Source organism: Lepisosteus platostomus, chromosome 27 (assembly GCF_059453375.1).
Source record: "Lepisosteus platostomus isolate fLepPlt1 chromosome 27, fLepPlt1.hap1, whole genome shotgun sequence".
Lineage (NCBI taxonomy): Eukaryota > Metazoa > Chordata > Actinopteri > Semionotiformes > Lepisosteidae > Lepisosteus > Lepisosteus platostomus.
In genome coordinates this window covers 2,165,371-2,190,671 of record NC_142637.1, presented here as the reverse complement: position 1 = coordinate 2,190,671, position 25,301 = coordinate 2,165,371, and the positions used below count along the sequence as shown (strand labels likewise).

At 45.4% G+C, this 25,301-nt stretch overlaps 1 protein-coding gene across 1 annotated transcript; it reads right to left on the bottom strand.

Moving 5' to 3' along the window:
- Positions 1-4,427: 4,427 nt before the first annotated feature.
- Positions 4,428-24,162, bottom strand: rexo1 (REX1, RNA exonuclease 1 homolog). The gene is made up of 16 exons (XM_088621783.1): positions 22,689-24,162; positions 18,907-20,543; positions 17,927-18,028; positions 17,429-17,633; positions 16,617-16,774; positions 15,926-16,063; positions 15,694-15,817; positions 14,909-15,034; positions 14,141-14,278; positions 13,548-13,661; positions 12,479-12,552; positions 11,707-11,817; positions 10,914-11,029; positions 10,313-10,451; positions 9,676-9,796; positions 4,428-8,536 (listed from the first exon to the last, which is right to left on the bottom strand). The coding sequence occupies exons 1-16, from the start codon at positions 22,879-22,881 to the stop codon at positions 8,448-8,450; spliced, it is 3,585 nt and encodes a 1,194-aa protein (XP_088477909.1). The 5' UTR covers positions 22,882-24,162; the 3' UTR covers positions 4,428-8,447.
- Positions 24,163-25,301: the final 1,139 nt, after the last annotated feature.

Below are 25,301 nucleotides of genomic sequence, written 5' to 3'. Positions count from 1 at the left end.
TTTTTATTTAATGTTATACGTCTCTTACCTCCTGAATAAGACAGCATTTGTTAGGCATCATTTCTACTAAGCAACTCCAGTCTGGCTCCGAATGTCACATCTACTCTGCACTTGGCAGTTAGAGGGGTGAGAGAGTGGTGTCGCCAGTGATGCTGCTGTGGAGCCACAGCTCTCAGGTAAAGGTGTGCTCTGTTGCCTCACCTGGGCAGCCCTTTATCCCCAGGGAGTCTCTGCTCTGACCATCACCATCAGTTAAACACGTGAATAAGAGTCCATGGCACACGTTAGCGCCTTCCGGTCTGATTTCCTCATATCTCAGAAGCCGAGCAAGGCTGGGTGTGCTTCGCGCTGGAAGGAGGGAACACTGAGGGAAATCCCACATCTCTCGTGAGTAGCGTTGGTGTGTCTGTGGGATAAAACTAGAGCTCACTGAGGAAACCCACACGAACACAGGAAGAACATGCAAACTCCACACAGACAGCCTCCCAACTCAGCAACTGAACCCAGGACCTCAGCCCTGCAAGGGAACACTGCTGACCACTGTGCCACTGTCCTGCCACCCTTTCCGATACGTAATGCAATAAAATACAAAAGAGGAAATATTATATAACGAATCCATTATTTAAAGAGACATGGCTGCTCACACCTGACTGGGGTGATTGAGAAAGGTGGACACTCAAACACAGCTCCTGCAAATCAGGGAGTGAAAGAGAAGAGGGACATTTTGTTTTTACTCCCCGCCGTTGGAAGGAAAGGTGGAAAGACCAACACACCCAGGTGTCCGAAATCAAAAATGTTTGCTAATATTGGAGAAAGATTTCAAACGCCGGCTGGTGTTTGTTGTGAAACATTACAGCAACAGGATCAAACAGAGACAATAATAAGAGACCTGAATTCATTCTCATGACAACACTTGAAGTTAAAAATACTTCATACTTTACAGGCCACTTATATTGTGATAGGGCTGGATAAGTGGTATTCATAGAAAAGAAAGTGACTTATTCTTCACACCATCAGTGGGATTATTTGGACACTTGAAGCGCTTCAGAAAATTACAAAAGATAAAAAATGGAACCAACGTAATGAATTAGATTTTTCTTATAAATCAATGTATAAATGAAATATTTGATAGTAGGGGAATAACTTCTGTGAGGAAAATATTGAAATAGCTTAAAAATGTCTATGCTTATTTATTGCAGATACTGTATACATGTTATCTACTATTCTCTACAACTCTTTTAAAAACTGCCCCTTCTTTGCTGGCACTTTGAAAAGCTGTATTTTGCAGCTTCAGGGTTTTAGTAGTTTTTGTATTGTCGAACTGCAGGGGAAGGCGTGTGTGTGTTTGGGTTGGTGGGGATTAAAAGCCGATTTTGAAAGTAACCATTTGTTAATCTGCTAAATAACAGATGTTTAAGTGGGGAGCAGGCCTTTTCTAATTGCTTATCAATAGTGGAAATTTGTATTGACAAGCACCTGCCAAGGGAAGAGCTTTGCTGGTGTCAGTTGACCGCTCAGCGCTGCTGAAGAGAGACCCCTTGAGCAGGCCGATCAATAGTGTATACAATGGCCTGCCTTTAAGGAACAGCACAGGGCTGTGAGGGACCAGGCAGCCCAGGCTGCTGTTAAAGAGTTCTTCATTTGGGAGGAATCGATCCGCTCAGCTCACCTCTGACCTCCCAGCGTTACACAAATTGTCCTGGGGGTCAGCGGTGCCGGTCTGCCCATTAAGCGTGCTCAGCCCAGCCCCAGGATCACGCTGAGAAGCATTCAGGCTGCCGGGCCTGAGCAGACCTGAGCCGACAGGCCACAGACTGAGAGGACACACACACACACAGACGCAGCGGCTGAAGGGCTTTCGAGCAGCTTTAACACAAACTACACAGGGGACGGACAAAGAAAATGTATATTAACACAGCGACAAGGAAAACATTATATAACGTCTTCATTGAAAGTAAATCCCCTTTAGCACTGTGCCAAGAGGACAGAGGGGAATAGAGCTGTCTGGGTATATACAGTACACAGCTGAAATTTAAAAACATGTCTGTGCTAACGGATGTTTCCAAAGTGGAAAAACTGAAAACACATGTGAGCTGACACGCGAATGACTATCTGACATAGTTTTTAATACACCCAAATGACCTAAATTTTTGCAATTTGACAATTGTCAAACCGTTGCCAAGGAAATAAAACTGCTTTTTTGGAATAGCTGAATGTGTCACAACTCCGATGCACAAGTTTCAAACAGAGAAAAGCCCAGGCTTCATCTGAGACACAATGCACAGGTCAAGTTGAAAAATGGTCAAACACAACACAAGTAACGTGAGAGACCGCATGGCTTTAGGTCTGAGTAGGTTTTACATCTTATCTGAAGGACGCCTTTTACAGTATAGTGTCCCCTATCAATATACCAGGGCATTAGGACCCACACAGACGGCAGGGTGAGCGCCCCCTACTGGTCCCATTTAATAGACACTAAATATCACAGTGATAATAGCACATAACCAAAACCAAAGATGCACAAATCAGCGAGGTGGGATACACTCCATTACAGTCACAGATGGCTTTAAACTTGAATCTTTGTGCTGGGTACTACCCATGCATCAAGTCAGAAAACAAATAAGACTAGAGAAACCGCTCTCTGTCACCCCCAAATCCTGTCAGAGGACAATGTGATGCTCTCTCAGCATGGGGTGCAAGTCTTTTCACTGCGCACTGGTGTTGGGGCAACCCTCTGCAGGCCCAGGGAGTCAAGGGTGATCAGAGCTGATCGAATTTGGTAATGAAGAAGTCTTTAAGCTTTTTTGTCCTTCCTTTTAAGAAGCTTCACATGCTTGATCCCTTAAACCCCCCCTCCCCTCTCACGCGCTTCAGCACATTGTGCCGGTATTGATCTCCACTTCAGAGGCTCTTTAATACCTGGGGTGGCGAGCTGGGTCTCTGCAAATGCATCCTGACAAGTGATGAGATGAGCTCAATGGACAAATGGTGCTTGATGAGGGGAATAATGGGGTTTGTTTCACGAAACATCTGTTAAAAGAGAAAAGATGAGTCGTTGGGTTTGCCACCTAACAGAAGGGGCTCTGCAGAGGTGCCCCTAGACGGACCTGCTGAACCCTGTGGCAGCCCCCGGTGGCGAAGACCTCCACTCGGACAGACATGCTGACCAGCAAACGCAAAACTACGGACTCTAAAATATGCACCGCTACATACACACCATCAAGACCCTATTATGTGTTTGTTAAGGCACCCCGACAGTACCGTGTTCCCATTTTATTGCAGGCCTCTCCTTCAAAGAGCTCGGCCAGGGCATACTCACTACAGTAGGGCTCAACCCAGGCGATCTCCACCTGCCCTGTCTGAGATGCCTGTTTAGACACCTGACTCAAATAGGAAAACCTCTCTGATGGGTAAGGCAGCGCGAGTGAGATATTCATTAAGGGGCCAATCCCAACACTTCTGCATGGCCAAGAAATCACAGCAACATTGTAAGGCGACAGAGAAACATTGTTTTACACCTTATATCACATATCAGGTAATATATTTTTAACAGGAAGACGGTCAAATGAATCGGCCTCTCAGATATTTTCAAATACTTATCATGCCCAACTCTCAACACTATGAAGGACTATATCCACACTCTGATGGCATTCTATATATCTGTTTAATCTACTTTTGCATCTTGTTCCAGCAGTAGGGAACAAGCTCTTTGTAAGAGCGGATGAATTTACAAATGCCATTGTGTACTTCATAAAAGCACTCCCCTTACTCAGACTGCCCTGCTTGTTGAAAAAACAAGGTTCCTGGCTGTGCTACTGCTTCGCAGCTGTGAACAGAGGAGTAGTTAGAAATGAGGAGAGGCCCGACGCAGGATCTCATCCAGCTGTGACTTGAAAGAAGTCAGGGCACCGGCTTCAACAGGGCTCAAATGGCTGGGCAGCTCGTTCCAGACTCTGGGTAAAGAAGAGCCTCCTGATCTTGGCCTTAAAGGCACTTCCACATAGTTTCCCCACTCGAGTCCTCTGGTTGGTTCTGATGGTTTGAGGATCAGGCCCCCTCACAGTCAGTCTGCCCCGTTCAGGAATGAAAAGGCTCAGGTCCTTCAGCCTGTCAGTGCAGGACCTGCTCTTGAGCCCTGTTATGTCACCAGCTTTGCTTCCCTGAACCCATTAGAGAGCAGCATTATCCTTTCCAGAACGGGTTAACCAGACTTGCACACAATATTCAAAATAAAATCGTACGGGGACATTATACAGTTGCAACACAACGTCTCGATTTAAATTCTGCACTTTTAACATGAACCCCATGAAACTCCCTTGGCTGTGCCCTTCAGACCAGTAGCAGTCATTGGTGTTTGGATATACTAAATGGCAGATTAAATACAAAACCGAAAAAATTGTAGAGAAACAAAGTAAGTGTCAGTCAGGTTGACTTTTTTTTCCTTTAATAGAAAAAAACAATACAAAAACGTAACATTTCAGAATATATACAACTTACAGATATTACTGAACTTTACACAATGTTGTATAAGGTTACTCAGTTTCTTAACTTTATTAGCATAGTTATTGTATCTCGACACAACATCAAGTGAAATACCTAACTAGCAGGTGGAATATACACGTATTGAGTGACTACCCCCTACAGCATTTGTAACAAGTTCCATGCAACCGAAAAGACACTGTCAAAGTATTTTAGCAAGTGGGACTACTTATTACATCCGTGGCTTCAGTGGTCGAACTCCAATTTGGTGCAGGGCTTTTTCTAAAAATCACAAACCGTTCAAATCACCCTTGTGTCGTGAAATTAAAGAACCAATGTAACTGCAGCAAGTCTTTAGCGTATACGCAATGCTAAATGGCACAATGCACAATGGCAGTTAAGGATTAGTCTTTAAGTGAAAATAAAAATATGCTGCATAAAAGACTTCACTAATTAATCAGGGCTCATTTCCTTAATTGCTTAGTTTCAGAAGTTGTTCTGGGTTTGTGTACTGCTCTGTACACTGTAGAAGTAGTTTATCTTTAGAATAGGGCAATAATGAAGTTGAAGGAGATTCTGCAGGTCAAACATTGATGGGATACAAATAAAAAAAAAACTAGCCAAGTAAATAACTGTACTGTGGTGTCCATCTTTTTATGAGTTATAACATATCCTTGAGTGTGCTGCCAATTAGAGCACCTAGTAAAAAAACAACACGTCTAGAATAGACAGAAGTGTAAACACTGCATATTAAGTGACATGAGTAAAGCCCAGAAGCCAATCAAGACTAGTGAGAGGCATGGCTTTCAGGACAGGTCAAGGAAAACTTACCATTTGACCCAAAGGTCACAAGAGGGAGATACACAAAGCCTGAAGTAAAGTATAATCAAAGCACAACACTACACACATCAAACTGAAAAGATATTTGATTCAACTGTGGCAAAGAAACACATGTGAGCAGTTTTTTTTTAAAACACAAATTGTAACTACATATTAAAGGAATCTGGGAGTTTATATTCCTCCTGTTTTTGTCTGATTGGGGATGTTCCTCAGCTCTGTCTGAAGCTTCTGTCCCTACAGGAGTTAAACACACACACACATGCATGGCTCCATGTAAAAGCCATGCTCTTGTGTCGGTTGCCTCATGCTGATTTAAGCACATCTCCAATATTACTGCTGTTTAGACTAGTGACTGCCAGGTATAAGACTGATACACATGAACACTTGTCATCCACATTACCGTTTTGAGGTATCAACCCAGGGGCACAACACGGACACGTCCTTTGCTCTTTGATGCCAGTATCAGTCAGCCTGTCCCAGGGTAGGTTTGAGGTGGAAAGATTTAATATGAACCAGGGAGGGAATTCCTGACTACACGGCCCCCACACCTGGGCACCACTGTCTGTGAATTTCCATTAGTACTAGCTGTGACCACGAAAATAATAACTTAAAACTGTTGTCACAGAAAGCAGATGATACAGTGGATTGCAATGCTGCTTCGCAGTGCTGGGGCCCTGTGTTCAATTTCTGGACCGGAGGTGCTGTGTGGAGTTTGCATGTTCATGTGGGTTTCCTCCAGGTGCTCTGGTCCCCCCCCCCCACAGTCCAAAGACATGCTGGTAGATAAATTGGCATCTGGGAAAACTGGTCCTGGTGTGACTGTGTTCTTGTTTGTGTCTGTGTGTGCCCTGCAGTGCACTGGTGTCTGGTGCTGTTGCATGCCAGGATAGACTCCAGCTCCCCCATGACCTTGAACTGGAAGAAGCAGTTAGATAATGGATGGGTTACAGAAAACAGATGACTAAGTATTAAGGAAAGGTGCTGTATACACACTTCAATTTCAATGCCCACAGCACCATAAATAAAAAGAATGAGTCACTTGTGGCTGTGCAGCTATCAAACTGCACTGTGGACCAGTGAAAAGAAACTGATTGAGAGAACAAAGCTCGTTGATTTACTGATGTTACTGATGTTTGTTGTTTATGATGTAAACATTTGGAGACATTTTTAATCTAACCGTTTCATCACAAACTTGATTATGAAATAATGTACAACACGACACATCCTGTTGAAATAGGACTTGTTAAACAAATGTTGATTCAGATGGGGGCATTAACAAACTGTTTTATGATATTCTTTGGTTACAAATTACCAATTACCAATTTATTCTGTAAATTACAAAATGTTATTATAAATTGGAGAAAAAGAAATCCTGCATGTATTGCTAGAAGAGTCTCTATTTCAGCCTCAAATACTAGCTCACAAATATTATACTAATAAAATAACCTTTCGGGAATTCACTTGCACAAGTACTAATTAAACACATGAGGCTGTGGGAGTGTATGAATGCCAGACTGTGGTAAACTGATACACCTGACTGAGCAACACTGACAACTCTACTGCTGAAACTGGTAGAATGCATCATCAGATTAAAGACCATTTATTTGTTTTGGGGGGAAAGAGGATTTAAACTTCCGTGCCTCTGAACATTTAAACATTTATTTTCCCTGTTCTTAAGGGAAAGACAAGGTTTTAAGAAGCATGGAAACCCATCTAATTCATATTAATCTTCCTGGTTGTACTACGGTAAAATCTCTATACATGTTTTGTGCTCCAGCCTTCAGAGTAATGGAATTAAAAAAAAACGATCAACCTACTCAAACTAAAGTGAGTTTTAGAACATCTTCCCTCTGATTTGAAGCTTTTCCAGAATTCCAGTTTTAAAAATGAAAATAGAACGGTTTTTGAAATAAGCATCCAAGCTCTCCCATATTTGGTTTATTAACGTAGGCTTTACAGCACAGTTCACTTAGTGCCTCCATTCTTCATACATTCAGCACATTAATAAAGATAGAAATTTCACAAAACAGCCAGGATCTCCTGCTGAGTGAAGGCTTTACAGGAAAAAGGTTCATTTAAATCAGATCTTTTCATAAACAAAAAGCACAGGTCAATTATTTAACGTCCAGTGAAAAACTATCAAGTCTGGAGACTTTTAAAACAGGTGTAACAAGAGAGCACTTCAGAGGATGAGGCGTGTCCGGTGAGGAGCCCCAGCCCCAGTCCTGGCAGCTCCGCACAAGCCGTCTTATTTCCTCAGAGGACCGTTTTTCCTTAATTGACAGGAGGTCTTAGGAAACACCTGATGCAGAATTTGGAGATCTCAAGGTGAACTTATTAAAAGCACCAGTTAAATTCCAACCTCCAAGGCGTTAAACTGAAAACGGTTCATGTGAACCCTATCCCTGAGATCAACTAAGGACTCAATCACATAGCAGAGCTCTGCTGGGACGATCCCCAGAGCAAGCACTGGCCACTCCTCTTGCTATTCACCGTGTTTAGAGCATGATGCTGAACTAGCTCTGCATGCTAGGCTGGATCTGTGGTGTGTTATGGCATAATCATTTTACTTGAATTGCTACAACGTTTTCCATTCAAGGCACCAAACTCCAAAAACAACTTTTTACTGCAAGGTTTCTTTTTTGCAAACTTATACACTTTGCCCAGTTAGGGATACTTCCAACGGTCTTCCCAGAATTCCCCTGCCCTGGCTGACTAGGCTACCAGAAGCACTTGCATTGTCTATTTTGAATGTGGTGAAAAAGCACAACGTGACCTACGTACTGTACACATACAAGGTTAGAAATGCGAGCAGCTGGGAACCGCGGGAGAAAAATAAAGTTAATAGTGCTGATCATGATCAGAATTAAAGAAAACTCTGTCTCTAACCCAGTCGTTCAGGATGCCAGCCCCAAGCCGGCCGTTAAACTTGGCTGCTCCATCCAGCTGGGGACGCTGCCCCATGGACGCGCAGTTCCTGCTGCCTCGCTCCGTCCCTGTGGGAGGGGGGGCCCTCTCCTTCCCGGCTGGTCTCTCGAGTGCCCCTCCAGCAGCAGCTGGAAGGTCTCCCGCCCCCTCGTGTCCGCGCCCGAGCACGCGCTTCGCCGCTACGCAGGCCCCGGCCCGGGTCATCTCTTCACCTTGGCGTCCTCCCTGATCTTCCAGATCATCAGCTCCATGCAGGCGCTGGCGTCCTCACTGGAGTCGTGTCCTTCCACTGCTCGGCGACAAGCGGTTCCGCGCGTCAGGCGCTGGGGCCGGGAGCAGAGCGCGCAAGCGCACCCTTGTCAAACCCCCACTCGGCTGTCCACACATCTTTCAGACTTAGGGCCAGATTTCTTTGGAACGGCAACATTAACTACTGTATCTTTGAAAACCCACTTTCAGGTTGCCAAAGTGGTCTTTCAGACATTTACTCCCCACTAGTCTTTTGCTGTTGTGCGAATAATCTTTGCAGGCCGAGACCAAGGGCTGCTCTTGGCATTTTATCGGTTCTGTACTCTCACTGCCTTGTCTTCTGTGCCACAGTGGTGACAGGCTCTAGAACAAGTCATCACTGCACAGAGGAATTTGTTTTTAAAAAGTAAATGACACTTAAGTCTGTTCATCAATGCAACTTGTGCCACTTTCTGATCAATAAAATTCTAGGACAGTAGTAATCCACTGTTACATTTTAAAAATACCACTTTGATTTGATTCTGGAAAGCTAGTCTTCTCCACAGACAACACATTCAGGGACCAATTTTCCTGCTTGGGGAAACGACCCTTTCTTGTATTTTGGGGTATCCAGTATGGGGAATATAAGGACCTCTAACATTCCTGACCAACAATAACCAGATGTCAATGCAACCATTCTCTTGTTAAACATAAACAGCAACTATATTAATTGTTCCTGTTCTCCTAAGAACAATTTTTTTCTAGAATGCTCAGCATATTAGTAATCCAGTAATCATAAGCAGTGTGTTTTCAAAACACAGACCCCACACACGGCTATAAAACAGCTGGAAGACATCGTGCATTGTAACTGGACAGACGCTGCGGTCAGGAAGAGTCTGCACTCTGAGAATTAGCCCACAATCAATAGGTCTTCTGAAAACAATTGTACTAACAAATAATGCATCTCTCATAAAATCTACATTGCACTGAATTTTAATGACATTTGGACAAGTAAATTAAATCTCCCAGAGAAAATATGGACTTTTGTTTTTCCATTAGTGTTGAAGTATATCATAAGGCAGAAAAGTCTAAAATATAGCCTGTATTTCATTGCGCCCTTCTCCCTGGGACAGTACTAAGACCGAACCACACCTCAAATCCTTGTCTTTTATTCCGTGAGGAGTCCTCGGACGGGCTTACCGTTGTCCTGGATGATGCGCTTGAGGTGGTCAGCCATGAGGCTGCGCAGCGCGCGCTTGTATGGCAGACCCAGGCGGTGAGGGAAGACTATGGCCGTGTCGATGACGGTGCTGTGGAGCAACTGGGGAAACGAAAAACACACGAGGGCATCGGTGTGCAAGATAAGATAAGATCACAAGCGGCTCGCTGGGATCCCGTCGCCCATATAAACATCAGAGAGCCGGAAACGTCTGAGGCTTCTGAGGGAGTCGCACTGAAGCTGGATGGTGCAGCAGCACTCTGAGGATGCAGGGGGCAGCCTGACGTACACTTTAAGAATTTCTACCAGGAGCAGTCCTTATGAACTTGAAATAAAAAAACCTTGGGAAATTGCCTATGAGTAATATATGATGAGCTCTGGGCATTTTTTTACTTTATCAAGTTGGCACCATTTAGGATAGATGCAAAATAACTCGGCTCCTGCAGATCATCTGAAGGAAGCTGGGCACAAGTGAACAAAACTCAGAATGAACGCGCATCCCTCGTGAGGCCCGAATGATGTGCTGCATGGTGCCGCGAGACTCCTCAGCTCACCTGCGCTGTTCCCAACGGGGCTAACGATCCCAAGTCGCTGCGGCTCAGGCTGTCATCCGCTTACCTTCAGTGCAAACAGATCGCTCTCCAGGCTGTGCCCAATGAGGATGGAGTCTGCGCTGAACATGCTGAGCAACACCGCCTGCACGTCCCGAATGGTGGTGGTGGTGTTCTCCAGGTCTTCTTCTGTCACCCCCGAAAACCTGCAGGCAGAACACAAAGACGTGATGGAGTTTTGCAAACGGCACTTTAATTCATACATGGATGGTGTCCTGGACTTATTTACAACCCCGGCTGCGAGTATTTTAAACCAGAATTACTGATCGTATGATTTGGCGATATTATTAATTCCCAGTACTTGTTAATGCAGTCCGTGTTCGTTTTTTCAAAACAATAATGACAGAAAACTCTAAAAAAAACAATGACGTTTTCAGTTAATATTTGCATGCATGCAAAATTCTCGTTTATATGCACTGCAGCTAATTTGGCTATCTTTCTAATTAGAAACAAACAGCTATTATTTTGTTTCCAGCTTGGGTCAGTGCAAGCTGGAACACCTTAATAAACAATGACTCCCACCAGCTGGTGACTGGTAATGAGAACGCGGATAATCAGCAATGACTTTCCACTGCCGAGAATGTGGCACCTTTCAAGGCACGCTTTACCGTGTGTTGTAGTCCACAACTTTGCTGTCAGGCTTGACAAAGGTGTCATAGACGACCTTCAGCTCCGAGTCTATGACTGTCACCCTGGTCAGCTCCAGACCCTGCTTCGTATAGCACTGGAACAAGAGGGAAGGAGAAGCTGAGGGCAGATCCAAACCCACTGACTGCTGGGAAGGTGAGGTTCCCACTTGGATGATCTCTGCCTGGCTACCCCACCCATCAATTACAAAAACCCCACATGAACACAGCATGTCTCCCCAACAACAAGAACAGCATTTCATTCACTCTTTCAGGAGCATGATTCACCTCTTTAAGTAATTGTCTGAACAAATATTAGCTGTTTTTTTAAGAGAAGAGATTCAAATTTGAGTGAATCAGCCCTGATTTCTTTCAAATCAAACTTCACTGCAATTATGAGGATGGAATCTATATAGTGATCAGATGATAAGCATTAACCTTCTAACCATCTGAACATTATTTTTCATCAAAGATTCTTTAAATAGACGTATATTTTAGGAACCAGCAGAACACCCAAGAGTCATTCATATCAAAATAGTTAATCCTTTCCATGTGAGTAACACATTTTATCATGAGATATATTCTATGCATAAAAGCATGGTCCTGAAAATTAAGAAAAACTCCAAGCAAAGACCAACGTTACCCATCCACCTCAAGACCTATCCTACCCCTTCACGTACAGTGCAACTGCAAACAAGGGAGGTGCAGGATACAGGCTAGACTCTTCAAATCGACCCCCGAGCGCAGCAGATCAGACACAGGGCGGCTCCCTCACCATCTCGCAGTCCAAAGCGTACATCCCTGGATAGCCATCAGGGGGCATCGGCTTGCTGAAGGTCTTCACGAACCCTTCCAGGTTCTCCTTCCGCCCATCCTGCACGTGTTGCTGCAAGAGAGTACTGGGGGCTACAAATCCCTTTCACACTATTTCAGGTGTGTGTGTGGGGGAGGCTGTCAATAGATTTCATGTGTGCTTTACCCAACTCCTGCTGGTGGCTCAAACCAGCACTTGGAAACTGTGAAACAGTAAGAGGTTCTTAACTGCTGCACGACACTGCTCCCATGTGGTTTTATATGGAACTTACACATGAAAGCCAAATTGAAGTCTATATTTTTTTTTTTTTATAAGATCAGTTTATTAACCATATAAAACTTCTTGCATCAGGATTTCGTCTTTTTGCATACCCCAACTTGCTCTCCATGAGACAGACACACAGACAGGGAGAGAAGCTTGGGGTCAGAGCGCAGGGTCAGCCATTGTACAGAGGCAACGATAAGTCATACAATATTGCACTAAATAAACACTTCACAGAGCAGATTCATTTAGTAAAACCTGATCTTAAGCACTAATAGGATCAAGAGCACCATGTTTCTGGCCCGATCCCTTCCTGGCATTGGAAACCCCTACAACAGGGCAAACAGCTCTAGGCTGGAAGATAACAACTGAAGCATTTAACAACTGAAGGCTAAGTGCTTCATTAAAGCATGGTTGCAGAATAGCATGAAACACAGCCCCGTCGGAGAAAGAGCACACACACCGTCCCTACCTTGGCAACCTGGCAGCCTGGAGAGCCTACAGACCCCGAGCAGCAGCTGTACTGTGTCTCCCACCCGCCAGGCACTGGAACACAATCCACATCAGACGTTCGGCTCAAAACCAGCAACATCTAATCTGAAGCAGGACCTCCGGGGGACCAGCCGGTTACATGTTTGGGCCGTCTCCAGGACCGCTGCTTGCACAACACTTTCTCATTAAGCACATACGCATCTCCACAGCTTTGTAACTGCCCATTCTGCTTCATAAATGAATTTAGGAGAAAATCTTCAGCACTCTGTGCCAAGATGAAGCAGTTGTTCAATTAACATGCAAGCACTGGCAATGTCACATAAGCATGTCTTAAACACAGGGCATTGTACTGTAGGGTCTCGGCATCTGTGAATGCAACGTTTGTGAATTCCCCGATTAGCAATTCGGTCTGGCTGAAAGGGCAGGGGTAACCCGTTTTAAATTAACCGTGTAACAGACCAGGAGGATTGAGGAGTGAGACAGATCTAGCTAGTGACCGAGCCTCTCCCTGCCCCCTGCCCAAGTACCCACTGACCTAGTCTTCGCTCCTCAGCGTGGTCTTGTTTTAGTATTGTATCGAATGCTTCAGGTTCTGTGTCAGCAGTGTGGGGAATGACAGGTTGCCTGATGGTTTTATTGGCCGTTTCATTACAGTGAGGTCTGCTGCTCATGGAGCAGAAAATAGCAGGTAAGGCATCTGCTGGATGCAGAAGAGGGATTCATGTTGTTTTAACTCATTACTAAGTTTGTGATTACTTCTGTTTGAGTTGATCTATGTTTTTATTAATGTAAGGCCAATGCATTAGTACTCTATTACAGAATGGAGAATTTCTTGTCATTTAACCATGCACACTCTATACTGCAGCACATTATGTGGTCGTATAAGGGAGGGCTTGCTTGAATGAGAATTTGGCTATTCATCACCGTTTCCTGCCATGTTGCAAATGTCGAGACCCAACTGTACTTGACGCTGGGACTGACAGAGTAGTTAAAACTTGCATCTCTCCTCCCTCACCCTGGCGAAGCTGTCCCTCCACACTGTGACCCACCTCTCTGCCGGCGCAGTCTGCCCCAGTGGTGGTGGCACTCCTCCCTGCGGACGCAGCTCCCTGACAGAGTGACCATGTACTCCGTCCCACAGCGGCAGCACACCTTGGTAAAGGCTGGAAAACAAGGTGCATGGATAACGCAAGGTCATGCCACTTCTTTAAACCAAGGGCTGCAGGAGCTGGGAATAAACTACCCTGCTATGTTATCCCGTCCGGATTAATTAACTCACGAGTCACAGCAGCCTCCTACTTTTCCAATTTGTTTTGATCTTATCTCTGAATGGTCACTTTTCACATTAACAAGCACCACCTGATAGACTGATTGTCATCCTCTTTTCTTTATTGCAGCTCTTACTTTGCTCTTTTAACGCTGCAAGAAACCACAAAACCTGCTTATGGATCAGTGCCACATTATGGAGAATCCATCCATTTTCCCACTGCTTCCCCTCCCCCCCCAGTCAGGGTTGCAGGGGAGCTGGAGCGTACCCTGGCAGGCAACAAGTGCAAGGCAGGCTACACCCTGGACAGGACGCCAGACATGTGCTCTCCAGACAGAGGAGCACAGACACACAAAAGGAGCATAAGGATCTTACGGTCCGCAGTCTTCTTCTCGGCCACACCGCAGACCACTGCCCGGCCAGGCTTGTCCGGGTGCGAGCAGGGGTAGCCGTGCTCCTGCAGCTGCTCCTGCGTCATGAGGTACTCCTTCATCTTCCTGTACAGCACTGAACCTGCGCAACAGACGACGAGCTGAGCTCAGCTCACACGGCTCACGCACACCCTCGTGAGCACAGCGCAGAGGTGCAAGAAGCCACAGAAGGTTTGGAAGGAGTTTTGATCAGCGACGAGAAGGGCCATTCCCGGAGAACGCCAAAGAAGGCACAAACAAGGCGTCTCCCCCATGGTGCTCCAAATCCAAGCGGTTGTACAAGATGTTTTATAGACCGAATACAGCTCTTGTCACCTCTGTTATTACAATCAACAGGTGTTTAGAAGTGATCATTGCATATGCATTAGAACTATACAAAATACTTCCACAGAGGGCACAATGGCTGTTCCTGATTACCTTGTTTCTGAAATGTCACATAACACAGCCGTCTGTCTACAATGCACTCAGGTCAGGTTTCGACAACAACCTGCTTTCAGCTGTGACCCGGTTGAAGAGGATTGATTTTTATTGGCAAGTCCTCAGTTTTTTGCTGTAATTCACAACAAAAAATTCCACTGATCTCATAAAAAGAGCAAATGTATTTGGGATAAATCGTCTCAGTATTTTCACTCTACAATATAAGCTATAAGCTCTAACCCTCTGAAAATTGAGTCTTGCAAAGAATTTTAGCTTTTAAATGAGAGAATCTTACCTGTCAGCTCTTCCTCTGGCTGTTTTCCTGATCTCTTGATGGTGTAACTGGTCTTTGCTGCCAGTCTGCCACCCAGCATCTCCTCATGGGAAAGACTCTTCTTGTTGCTTCCTCCACTGGGACTCTCTGAATGGCGAAGAACAGAGCAGATCAGACCCTTTCCAACAGCCAGTTCCACTGCAGAGTGGTGTGCTGAAGCCACGGACTCCCACAGTTTCTCAGCTTTTAATACCGAAACGTTAATACCACCGTGCTCCGCTTGTGGAGCGTCAGTTGGACTTCACGACGAACCTTCGTTAAGGTTCCTGCAGAAAGGAATAACAAAACCTATTGTGTCCCAGAAACACTGACAAGTGGGGACTGTGTGGGCCAGGAGTGGATTCCCAGCCGTCTGCTGCGGGTGCTTGCCCTCAATCCAGACTGACCTCAGACTGCGTCGCCATGTGACTGACAGCCGACAGCCACACAAGAGGGCTGTATATAATGGGGGACAGGATGAAGGCACCAGTGTGAACCGGGGGCAGAGGCAATGATGAAGACAGAAATCAAATAGCAGTAAAACTTTGTACGTTTTCAACTGAGTTCCAATTAACCTACTAGGATGTCTTTAGACTGTGGGAGGAAACCCACACTAACAAGGGGAAATACAAACTTTGCACAGGTAGCACCCCAGATCCAGAACTGAACCCAGAGCCCCAGCGTTGCGAAGCATCTATGTTAACCACTGTGAACTACTTTCACAAAAAGCTGAAAAACAACTGCGAAGAAATCCAAATGCAGCGTACTGGTTGTAGGCGATATCGGGGTATTGCTTTGACTCCTGAGTTTTTTCAGCGTGTTGACGGCCACGTTCAAGTAGATATTGCGACTGCTGCTCCTGTCATACACCACCTTCTCCTCCACCAGAGCCTGCGCACAGCGAGGGAGAAAGGAAGAGGTTTAATGAAGGTTTAATAAACTTCTCCAGACGGTTCGCTTCCAAAATGTGCTGAACTGCCTGCAAGAACTTTCACCAGCCTTTTCGAAAGCCTCCTCCTCTGTGGAGCAGAACTTGATGCACTCGTCTATGAAGATGTTGAGGTATCTCTGGCGGACGTTGGTGGGGACTTTGGCTCCAAACTCCGTCGGAATGACTGGCCTCTTCAAGGTGGAGCTCTGAAACACAACAGGAAACTTCAGCAACAATCCTGCCTTCAACTAGCAATCCCAGAAAATGAAAGATTTCGTAGATCTCATTTTACAAAAAGCACACGGTTGCTTTTAACAAGATCAGGCACTAAAACCAGAAGTAAAGCTAATAACATGGCCCAGAAAAAGAATACAAGAAAGGTTATCAGCAGGTGGGGGTCTTTCAGCCCATCTAGCCTGCTTGGTAATGAGTAGCTAACTGATCATAGGATCTCATCCAGACGTTTCCCAAAGGAAGCCAGGGCAGTAATTTCCAAAGATGTGAATCATACAAATCAACTAGGACCCATGAGAACTACAGTGTGGTGGCTTTTCATTTCAGATGAACTCTTGAAACTCTAGCAGCCTCGTATCCTAACTGAACAAATCAACTGCAACTGGGGTCACCAATAAATTGTTTTTAGTGTGCCATCAACTCATACTTTATAAAGTATAAAGAACTAACCTACAGCCTATAGCCATTGCCGGACTGTGGCTCTCAAGGAGAGAATGTGCTTCAGCAAAAAGGCTGGGCGGTTACCTTCAAGCTGGGGGTGTGCGCCATCCGCCTCTGTGCCGTGGTGGAGCAGGTCTTGGAAAGGATGGCGGCGGAGGTGTGCGCCTTCACCGGCAGGGAGCTCGGGCCCGACCGGCTGGGGGAGGCCGCGTTACTGCCAGTCTTCTTGCCTTCCACAGGACCTGAACAGGGAGGCCAGAAACGAACGGAAAAGAGATGCCATGATGACCTCTAAAGAGAGCTCGCCAATTCAAAACTTTTAGCACTACAACCTGGAACGCCCAGAAATACCCAAACTGCACGTTTGGGTTTGCGTCCTGTGGACCAGGGCTGTACAACATGCAGGCAGAGCAGGTAACAAAGTCAGAGGACTCTCCCACAACTCATTTACTTGTTTTACTCATTTACCCATGTTTCTTGCTATCACCGAGGGAACAGCTCCCTTCCTTTCTGGCACATTTAAGCAGTAGAACTACAAAAATAAGTTATAACACCATCCACCCCTACTTCAGATACAAGAATCAGTTTAACTTGAGCCCTTAAGTATGATTCATGACTGTGTAGTGCAAACATCCGTTTTGCAAAAGAACTGATTAGGACCTCGGTTTACGCAGATTTATTTTAAATGGATGCTAGTCCCTCTGGCATCAGCTTAGGAGACTTCTGGCCCACAGTAATGAGTCAGGGCACACTGTCCAGCGATTCCTGAGTCATTCCCAAGGTAACCAGTCAGAACAGGAAACTCTACACTACACAGGGACAACCACAGCAGGAAATCAGGCTGCAGAAAGAGTGGGGGGGGGGGGGGGGGTGTCTCTGGCGATTTGTGAACACACCCAGCTTGGCTGCCAGGGTAGAGGGGCTAGGCCGGTGAGCGACTCTCTTCTTCTCCCCCGGGTACCCGGGCGTGGCCCCGGCCGTTTTGACAGCTGCCGCCAGCTGTGCTGCCTGCTGCTGTGCAATCTGCATGCGCTGGTAGCAGATCTCCTGGGCTGTGGGCCTCCTGTATGGTCTAATCACTGGTCTGGGGGTCACCTCAGCCTGAAAGACAGGAATCGGCATGCGCTGACATCTTCTCAGTTTAGTTAGTAGGTACTGTAAAGTAATCTCCAATGGAGCCCTAAGATTAAGATCCCAAGAACACTCCAACCCAGTTTTTCGTCTTTCAGTCATGCCAGGGTAAAGTGAGCCAGACCCAGCCCAGGTCCGTTTCCAGGTCGGTTCCAGTCGATTTAATCCAGAAAGAGGCGGTGTCACATGGGACCTAAACGACAGCACCTGCAGACAGAAGCCCACACGGAAGGCTGCGCACACTTCTTAATATTCTCACTCACGTCTCCTTTGGTCACAAAGTGCGAAACTCTCTTCTTCTGTCCCGGGAAGAGGGTTGTTAAAGTGCCGTCTGTGCCTCCATCCTCTGCTGGCTCTTTAGGGACCTGAGACAAAAAGAGAAGCATTTTTCTTCACAGTCAGCTAGATTTCTAAAACAAATAACTCAGCTCATCAGGAAAGGAACTCTGTGAGGTTTGTTTTCGCCACCTCAGTGCTCCATTGGTGTTCAGAAATAAAAGCTACTCAGTTCACTTCAAAGAGAACCGAGTTCTTTTTGCTGGTCCAGTTTTGTATTTTGGTGGACTGAGTTTTTTGTCTTTCATGCTGCTGTATTGAACTGATCCTCATGAATCACTGACAGACATGCAGCACCCCAGAAAACCTTGCAGTATGTGACAACCTTTTTTTTCTGGTTTCTGTTTTTGCTCTTTTTATTCAGGTATTAAGCAACAACTTGTGAATATCGTTACAGAAGAATGCCTGAAGCTATACCTTAGTGCGATTTTTAGTTTCTACATTTGGTTAGTTATATTGTTGATAGAGAAACACAGAGCTGCCATTCAAAACAATTATCATGATACATGACAATGCTTGTGTAATTCACAAACTTCTGAACATCCCACACTGTCCCTACCATCTGTGTACTCCATGTGGGAGGAACATCACCAACATACCCTCACTTTCGTATGGGGTTTATTTGGAAAATGTAACCAAAACTACTGCATGCACACAGTGAAAATAAAACAAAACAAATTTGTTTTTTTTCCTGTATAAAACAAGATAATCTCTGAAGATAATCTCAGGGTGGTTTGATTTTATAACATCACAAACTGGATAATTCATGTCAGCAACCATATTCCACATGAATTTGGGATTGCCAAATGCTTACACTTAATCTAAAACTGATCCGATTGCTAATCAATGTCCCCTTGGCTTCCTGAACACATTTTGGCTGAACACCAGTGTCATGAGAACACTGTACCTGCTTGCCCTGTCTCCCCTTGTCCTCCATTTTGACGTCCGTGGACTCGTTGAATATCCTCAGGCACTCTTCCATGGGGTCCGACTCGCAGTCCAAGTCCATCTGCGGACCAGAAAGGTCCAAGTCTTCCAAGAGGACGTCGTCTTCCTGCGCCTCGCCCTCGGATGACGAAGAGGAGGAGAACTCGGACGCCCTTCTCTTGGAGCTGCGCCGCCCCTCCGCCGCGGCCCCCCGTGCCCTGCTGCCGCCGGGGTTGCCTTCCTCCCCGCTCTCGTCCCCGAACAGGTCCACGTGGCTCAGCGTCCGCTGCTTCGCCTTGGCGGTCGGCGGCTTCACTTTCTCTCTGCTGCCCGCTTTCCTCTCCTTGTCCCTGCTCTCCAGCTTCCCGTTTCTCAGCTCCTTTGATTTCGGCTTGCCGGGGTCCTTGGAGTCCTTCCTGCTCGCGTCCGCTCTGTCCACAGACTTGCCCTTCTTCAGGCCGCCATCGCCCCGTGCTTGATCCGCCTTCCCCGCCTCCGCCCTGCGCTTCTCCGCCTTCCCACCGCTTCCCTCGCTTTTGCTCTTCTTGATGTCCTTGGTGCTCTTCTCCTTCGCTTTATCGCGCTCGTCTGCTTTCTTCCCATCGCTTCTCTCCTTCTTGGGCGCCTCCTTGTTAGTCGTCTTGCCCTCCTCTGCTTTCTTCCCTCCCTTGTCCTTCAGGCAGTTCTTTCTGGAGCCCCTCTCCCCGCCCGGGGCTCTCTCAGTTTTAGCGCTTTTCTTCTCCAGAGCTCTGCAGGCAGGCTGCTCCTCTCCTCCTTTCTCCTCGGTCCAGCCCGGGTCCGTGCACTCAGAGTCCTCGCTGTCGGGCACTTCGGAAACCTCCTTCTTCGCCCCCACCCGGCTGAAGCCCGTCCCCTCTTCCTCTGCTTTTCTGTGGGGGAAGCTGCCACCCTGCAGCCTGCTGATGGGACTGGGATGATACTCGTCCCCGTTTTCGTCATCCGAATCCGAAAAGGTTGGGCTTGCGCTATACGTCTGGGAATCGGTTTTCTGCCTAGGTTTCTTCATGGCTGGCATGTAACCCTCCTCTGCTTTTCCTGCCTTTTGGTGCCTCTTGCGTCCCTTCTTGTCCAAGGAGCTCTTTTTATTCAAGGGTCGGGCTGAGTAATTGGACAAGGGATCATACTCTAAATCCGTTGAAGGTTTACAGCCATCTAGAGTGTATTTCTGCCGAGCTGGGGGAGGATGAGCAGGTTTTTTGATGGCGGCCTTGGAAACAGCAGTGGGCACGTATTCCAGAGAGTTTCCCAAACTCTTGCTGTCCGAGTCCAGAGTGTACTTCCTGGAGCGTGGGGTGGGGTTGTAGTCTCCCGCGGAGATGATCTGATAGCTGCTGGGGTCATACTCAAGGGAGCTATAGGGGTCCTTTGAAGCAGCCTTGTGCCCTTTGACCCTGGCCATGGGGTCATACTCTTGGTCCTCAAAGCGTGAGAGCTTCTTCTGCTCACGCTCCACTTCACTCTTGACAGCTTCGATGGCCTTGTTGACCAGCTCCAGCTCCAGGAAACCAGGATCCAGCGGTCCAGAGTGCTCTGTTGGATCTCCATTCTGCCCTGCTGGCCTCACTACCTCAGGATTGTATGGATCATAGCCTTGTTCTGCAAAGTGTGAACAGACAAGTTACTAAGGATTTTTCAAGATAGACAAGGTGCTTCTAAAGTAAGCTGGACTACATATTGTGCTGGACTATAAAGGCCATGTACGGTGGAGCTCATGAAGTTTGATCTGTATACAAAGCAGACCATAGGGAACACTGCCATGGTAAAAAAAGACTGTACTTTAAACAGATCCACACAGCTACCATGTCCTTATGTGCACGTGAGCCATGATGGACTTGGCCAGGTTTCACACTGTGCTGAAGTAGTACCATCTGTCAACACATGCAACTGTTCATAGGAACAGCTCCCAGTTTGTATGGGCACCTCATTTCACACCTCCACAGAGTAGTTTTATGAAAGACTTACATTATGGCCAACTCACGTTACAAGATCTTAGTGATTTAAGTATTTTAAAAAAATTACAATTAGATTCACCGTGTTTATTTTCCATTTTGTGATCAGCAATTTCTATTGAATCCAAACTACGCTCCCGACACACACACACAGATTTCCTAGGGACTGGAAAACAGCCAACACTTGATTTTCTTATAAGAAATTAGTAGACTAAAATAGTAAAAAGTAGTTTCTATGACTGAAGAATAGAACAGTCCCACAAGTGTAGCACCATCTGAGGAAGCTTGAGGCAGTCCTACTGCAAAACAATCAGGACTTTGTCTGTCTGCTTTAGCAAAGCACTGAAAAGGAAAGCTTCTCTTCTAAAAGGACATTGTATAAAAGTACATTAAATACATTGGTGCAGGTGATTTAGAACAATGAAATTCACAAAGAGTTTGTAGAAACTCACTGTTCTATAAAAAAGTACATCGTATGAAACAACTGCTACTGCAGCAAATGAAATTGATAACAACTCACAAAATATATTTTATGATCAATACAGATTTAAACAAATTTTTTTAAATCATGTACACTTTTTTAAATGTACTTCTGCCCTAACATTCAAAAAGGCAAAAGGCTATGACATAGTCGATCAATTCTGGAGTTTCTAGGAATCTTGTAAATGTATTTTATCCTAATATTTTTTATTAGGATCAACTGAAAAACAATATTGTACCTTAAAGGTATTACAACACGTAGCATGTTTATCAATTAGCTCACTGTTGACACATACGAGTATTAATACAATTATACACCAATAAATAATTCTGCTCCTAAGGTTTAGAACTGTTCTATCTAATATACATTATCCTAAATAATAATGATGAAAATGAAAACAAAATAATTGCAAAGGAACAAGAATTCATCTTTTGATATTCAAGACCTATCCAGTTGTGCCACCATGGGATTAACACTATTAGCATTAATAAAAAAAACTTTCTGGCTGTCAGATATTAATTAAACTTGCCAGGTTGGAGGGTTCTTAAGAGACATTAGTGTCTGCAAAGAGTTCTGTCCCAACATTCTGTCTAAGCTACAGTATGAGAAGGCATTTGCCCAGGACACTGTTTTCAGATCTGTCGTCTCACGATTAAGGTGCCTGTCAATCAGATACTGCTTGGGCAGGACAAAGAATACTTTTGAAGGTGAGCTCCAGTCGCACGTATGCACAATTTACAACTCCTTCCCAGCACGGAAATGTGGAACGCGGCACATCTTCCATTCCCCTGTGCATCCTCGAGGACTGGGATCTTCGCTGCCATTCACTGAATATAAAAGCGTTATTCTGACTCAAGGAAGATGAACACCAAACAGCCGCTATTGGCAACGCTTCGTAGGAACATTGTTGAGGCGCCCTTGTGTGTATCACTCGCCAGCTTCTCACCCACAGCCTAGAGGAACATCTGCTGTGTGACTACTATCCGCGTACTGGTGTAAACTAATGAGGAAACGGAAAACCGGGATGTTACAGATACCAACATTAGTAACAATGCTGAACGGGACGACAGCCATTGGAAGACAATGACCCTCTTACTCGATGACGCCGAGGGAAGTTAAAAACGAGCACAACGTCATCAGTTCTATTTGAAAATTTTACGCAGGCATAGTAATGCTCATTGCTTTCTTGAAAACCGAATCGTTTAGATTAATCAGTTTCGCTTGACACCAAGCTCACAATTCATTAGCATATTACGGAACTCCATTTGATCCCCCAAAAAGCAGTTTTCTACACGAAGTACTAAAACTTGCCGTTTTCTTTGAAGCTCAGCTCCTTGGGCTCCGGCTTGTTGGCGTTGTAAGACGCCCTCCTCGGCTTGCTGTGTCTGAAGTGACAGTACGGTCTATTGCACCGCCGTCCGCTGCTTTTCTCGTTACTGTCGTTCGCGGTGTTTGCGATAAAAGGGCAGTCAATCCCTCGGAAGAAGCCGGTGGATCTCAGCATCCTCTTTCCCTACCACTTTCATACCCGCCCTTCAGGAACCGAACCTTGTTTTGCCAGCCTCCTGTTCCTAACACTTTTTCTTCTGCACAAGCGACAACAATAACAAGCTTGCAGACGTCGCCATTTTTAACTGGGAGCGAGAGAAGACCCTACGATCAGAGGCTTTCGGCGCAGTTTATGACGTCATCAGGCGTGCCGCTGCGATGCCTGTAACGCTGGAGCTCACAAATCAGGACTTTTATTGCCTGTACCGCCTGCTCGAGAAATCTCTGTACGAAAATCAGTAGAGGCATACAATGAACCGAATGCAATTAATTCATAGAAAGATGGCTATTTATTGAAAAATAAAGTAAATTAAGCTCATATCTGTCAAAAAGAAAATCGGCAATGCCCCTATCTTTTCAAAAATAACCCTTCCTTTGGTGTTACAGAGTTCAAGCCTTTGTGTCCAGAGTGACTTGTGCGAATCGAGATTCTTAGGTCAGCTTGAGTCCTGTTCATGGGGCTCATGGCTCTCTCTCTCTACGTGTGCACCCTCAGAAGATCTGTCAGCTGAGAGTATGTACTCCAGATCAAAAGCAGTACTCTACGGAAACCCCAAATGCCACAACACTAAATAACAATGCAGAAAGCAGAAAAATCCATCCCAAGAGCAGCATTGAGACTCTTCTTGCTCTGTGTCCAGTTATGCTGAGTATTAAGCCCACTACAGCCGACACAAAAGCTATGCATATGTGTGTCCACACAATGATCTTGACATGATCAGGAGCTGCTGTCCCATTGCTTCTGTTTTCAAGTGTACTGACGTTTCTGAATTGCATGGCTTGGAATCAAATTATAGTCTTAGGAGAGATGACACTGAGATACAAGTCAGACCTGATCTTGGCCACCTTTCACAAGAGCTGTGTCTAGAGGTGCATCCGTTCAGAAGAATCATTGGTCAATTTACCACCGCAGTCTCAGAGAGGCTCCCCAGAACGATTCCTTTGGCTCTCCATTGATTTCCAGGTGGTCTTAAGGTCTGCCAGAACTGCAAAGGGAATATACTGTCTCGTTCCTCATCCAGCCCATGAATCGAAACCAGTTTTGCACTTCCTAAAACACATCAAATGAGCCATCCTTAACATGTCTTCAGGAGTGACTCTTTGTGACTCCAAACGAACGTGAAGCCAGCTAGTTCCACCATGCGTTCTTCTTTTCCACGTTCAGACTGCACACAGACTCTTTCCCACAGATTCGACAGCAAACTGTTTGTGCTGAGTGATGCCCGTCTGTCTTGCTCCACGTCTCTTCTCTTTATCCACAATGGCAAAACCACAAATGCAGGCAGGAAAACAAACCAACAGGGAATGAGATTTAAATATTGTATTCAAATCAGCCAGCTTCAGTCAGATAAAAGGGCGTCCCAGACTGCACTGTGCTAATGTTAAGACAAAGGAATATTCATCAGCATTTAACCATAAAGTTTAAATTTGTATTTAGAATTTTACTACCAAACAAAAAGCACAGGGAAGTGCAAAAGCATTGCACTGGCCTTTCTGGAAGATAATTAAAATGTCCCTTGTGGAAGATCCCCATATGCATGGCAAATCCCATATTTCCCCACATTATCTACTTAAAGAAGCTTAAATTAAAGTCCAGGATTGGTAACAGACTGAAACGAAACAAAAGGTTTTACACATAGAAATGCAAATGCTACCAATTTACTTAGCCCAATCAGCTACCTCTTATTTCCTCTACCAGCCAAGACCGTGCACAACAAGCACCCTTTACGTACAAAGACACACTCATGTGCACAGATCCAACATTCCACTTCAAAGAATTAATCGATTGCTCTGCACTGGTAAAACTATTACGAGCTCATTGGCGCCCTCTGCCGGCAGATCTCCTATCATTACACCCTTCCCACAGACCCATCGCCTACACCCTAAACATCCTCACAGTTGCTCAGCGCTTTTTCGGAGGCTCCACTCAAAGCGTTTTACGGGCAATGAGGACTCCTAAACCACCACCAATGTGTAGCACCCCCTTCCGGATGATGTGACAATGTTTAAACGTTTACTTACGACGTTATAACGTGGGTGGTAGACACGTCCTTCCGTGAGGCTCAAGAGCCTTAGAGTGCTAATTAATAAATACCGTTTCAGTTTGCGTTGACAAAACACAGAAGAATTATCTACCATGCTTTCTAAAATATCGGATTTATTAAACTGGTATTTGACATCTACAGTCATGCAACAGGGAACCTGTGATTGAGGATGTGGGTCTTTTCCAGAGTTGATGACTGTAAACATTTTCAAGGATATTTCTGTTTTCATGGAAAACATTAAAAATAATATTTATTGTATGAAAATAAAGCCTTGTCCGGTTCTGAAACTAGGACACGGCACCATTGCAGTACACCGGATTTCAGTTGTAAC

Coding starts and splice junctions, on each gene's coding strand:
- rexo1 (XM_088621783.1), bottom strand. CDS start 22,881: ATGCTGAGATCCACCGGCTTCTTCCGAGGGATTGACTGCCCTTTTATC. Junction 16,775..17,428: donor TACCCTGGCAGCCAAGCTGG/GTGTGTTCACAA, acceptor CTCCCTGTTCAG/GTCCTGTGGAAGGCAAGAAG. Junction 11,030..11,706: donor ACGCTTTGGACTGCGAGATG/GTGAGGGAGCCG, acceptor CTCTTGTTCCAG/TGCTATACGAAGCAGGGTCT.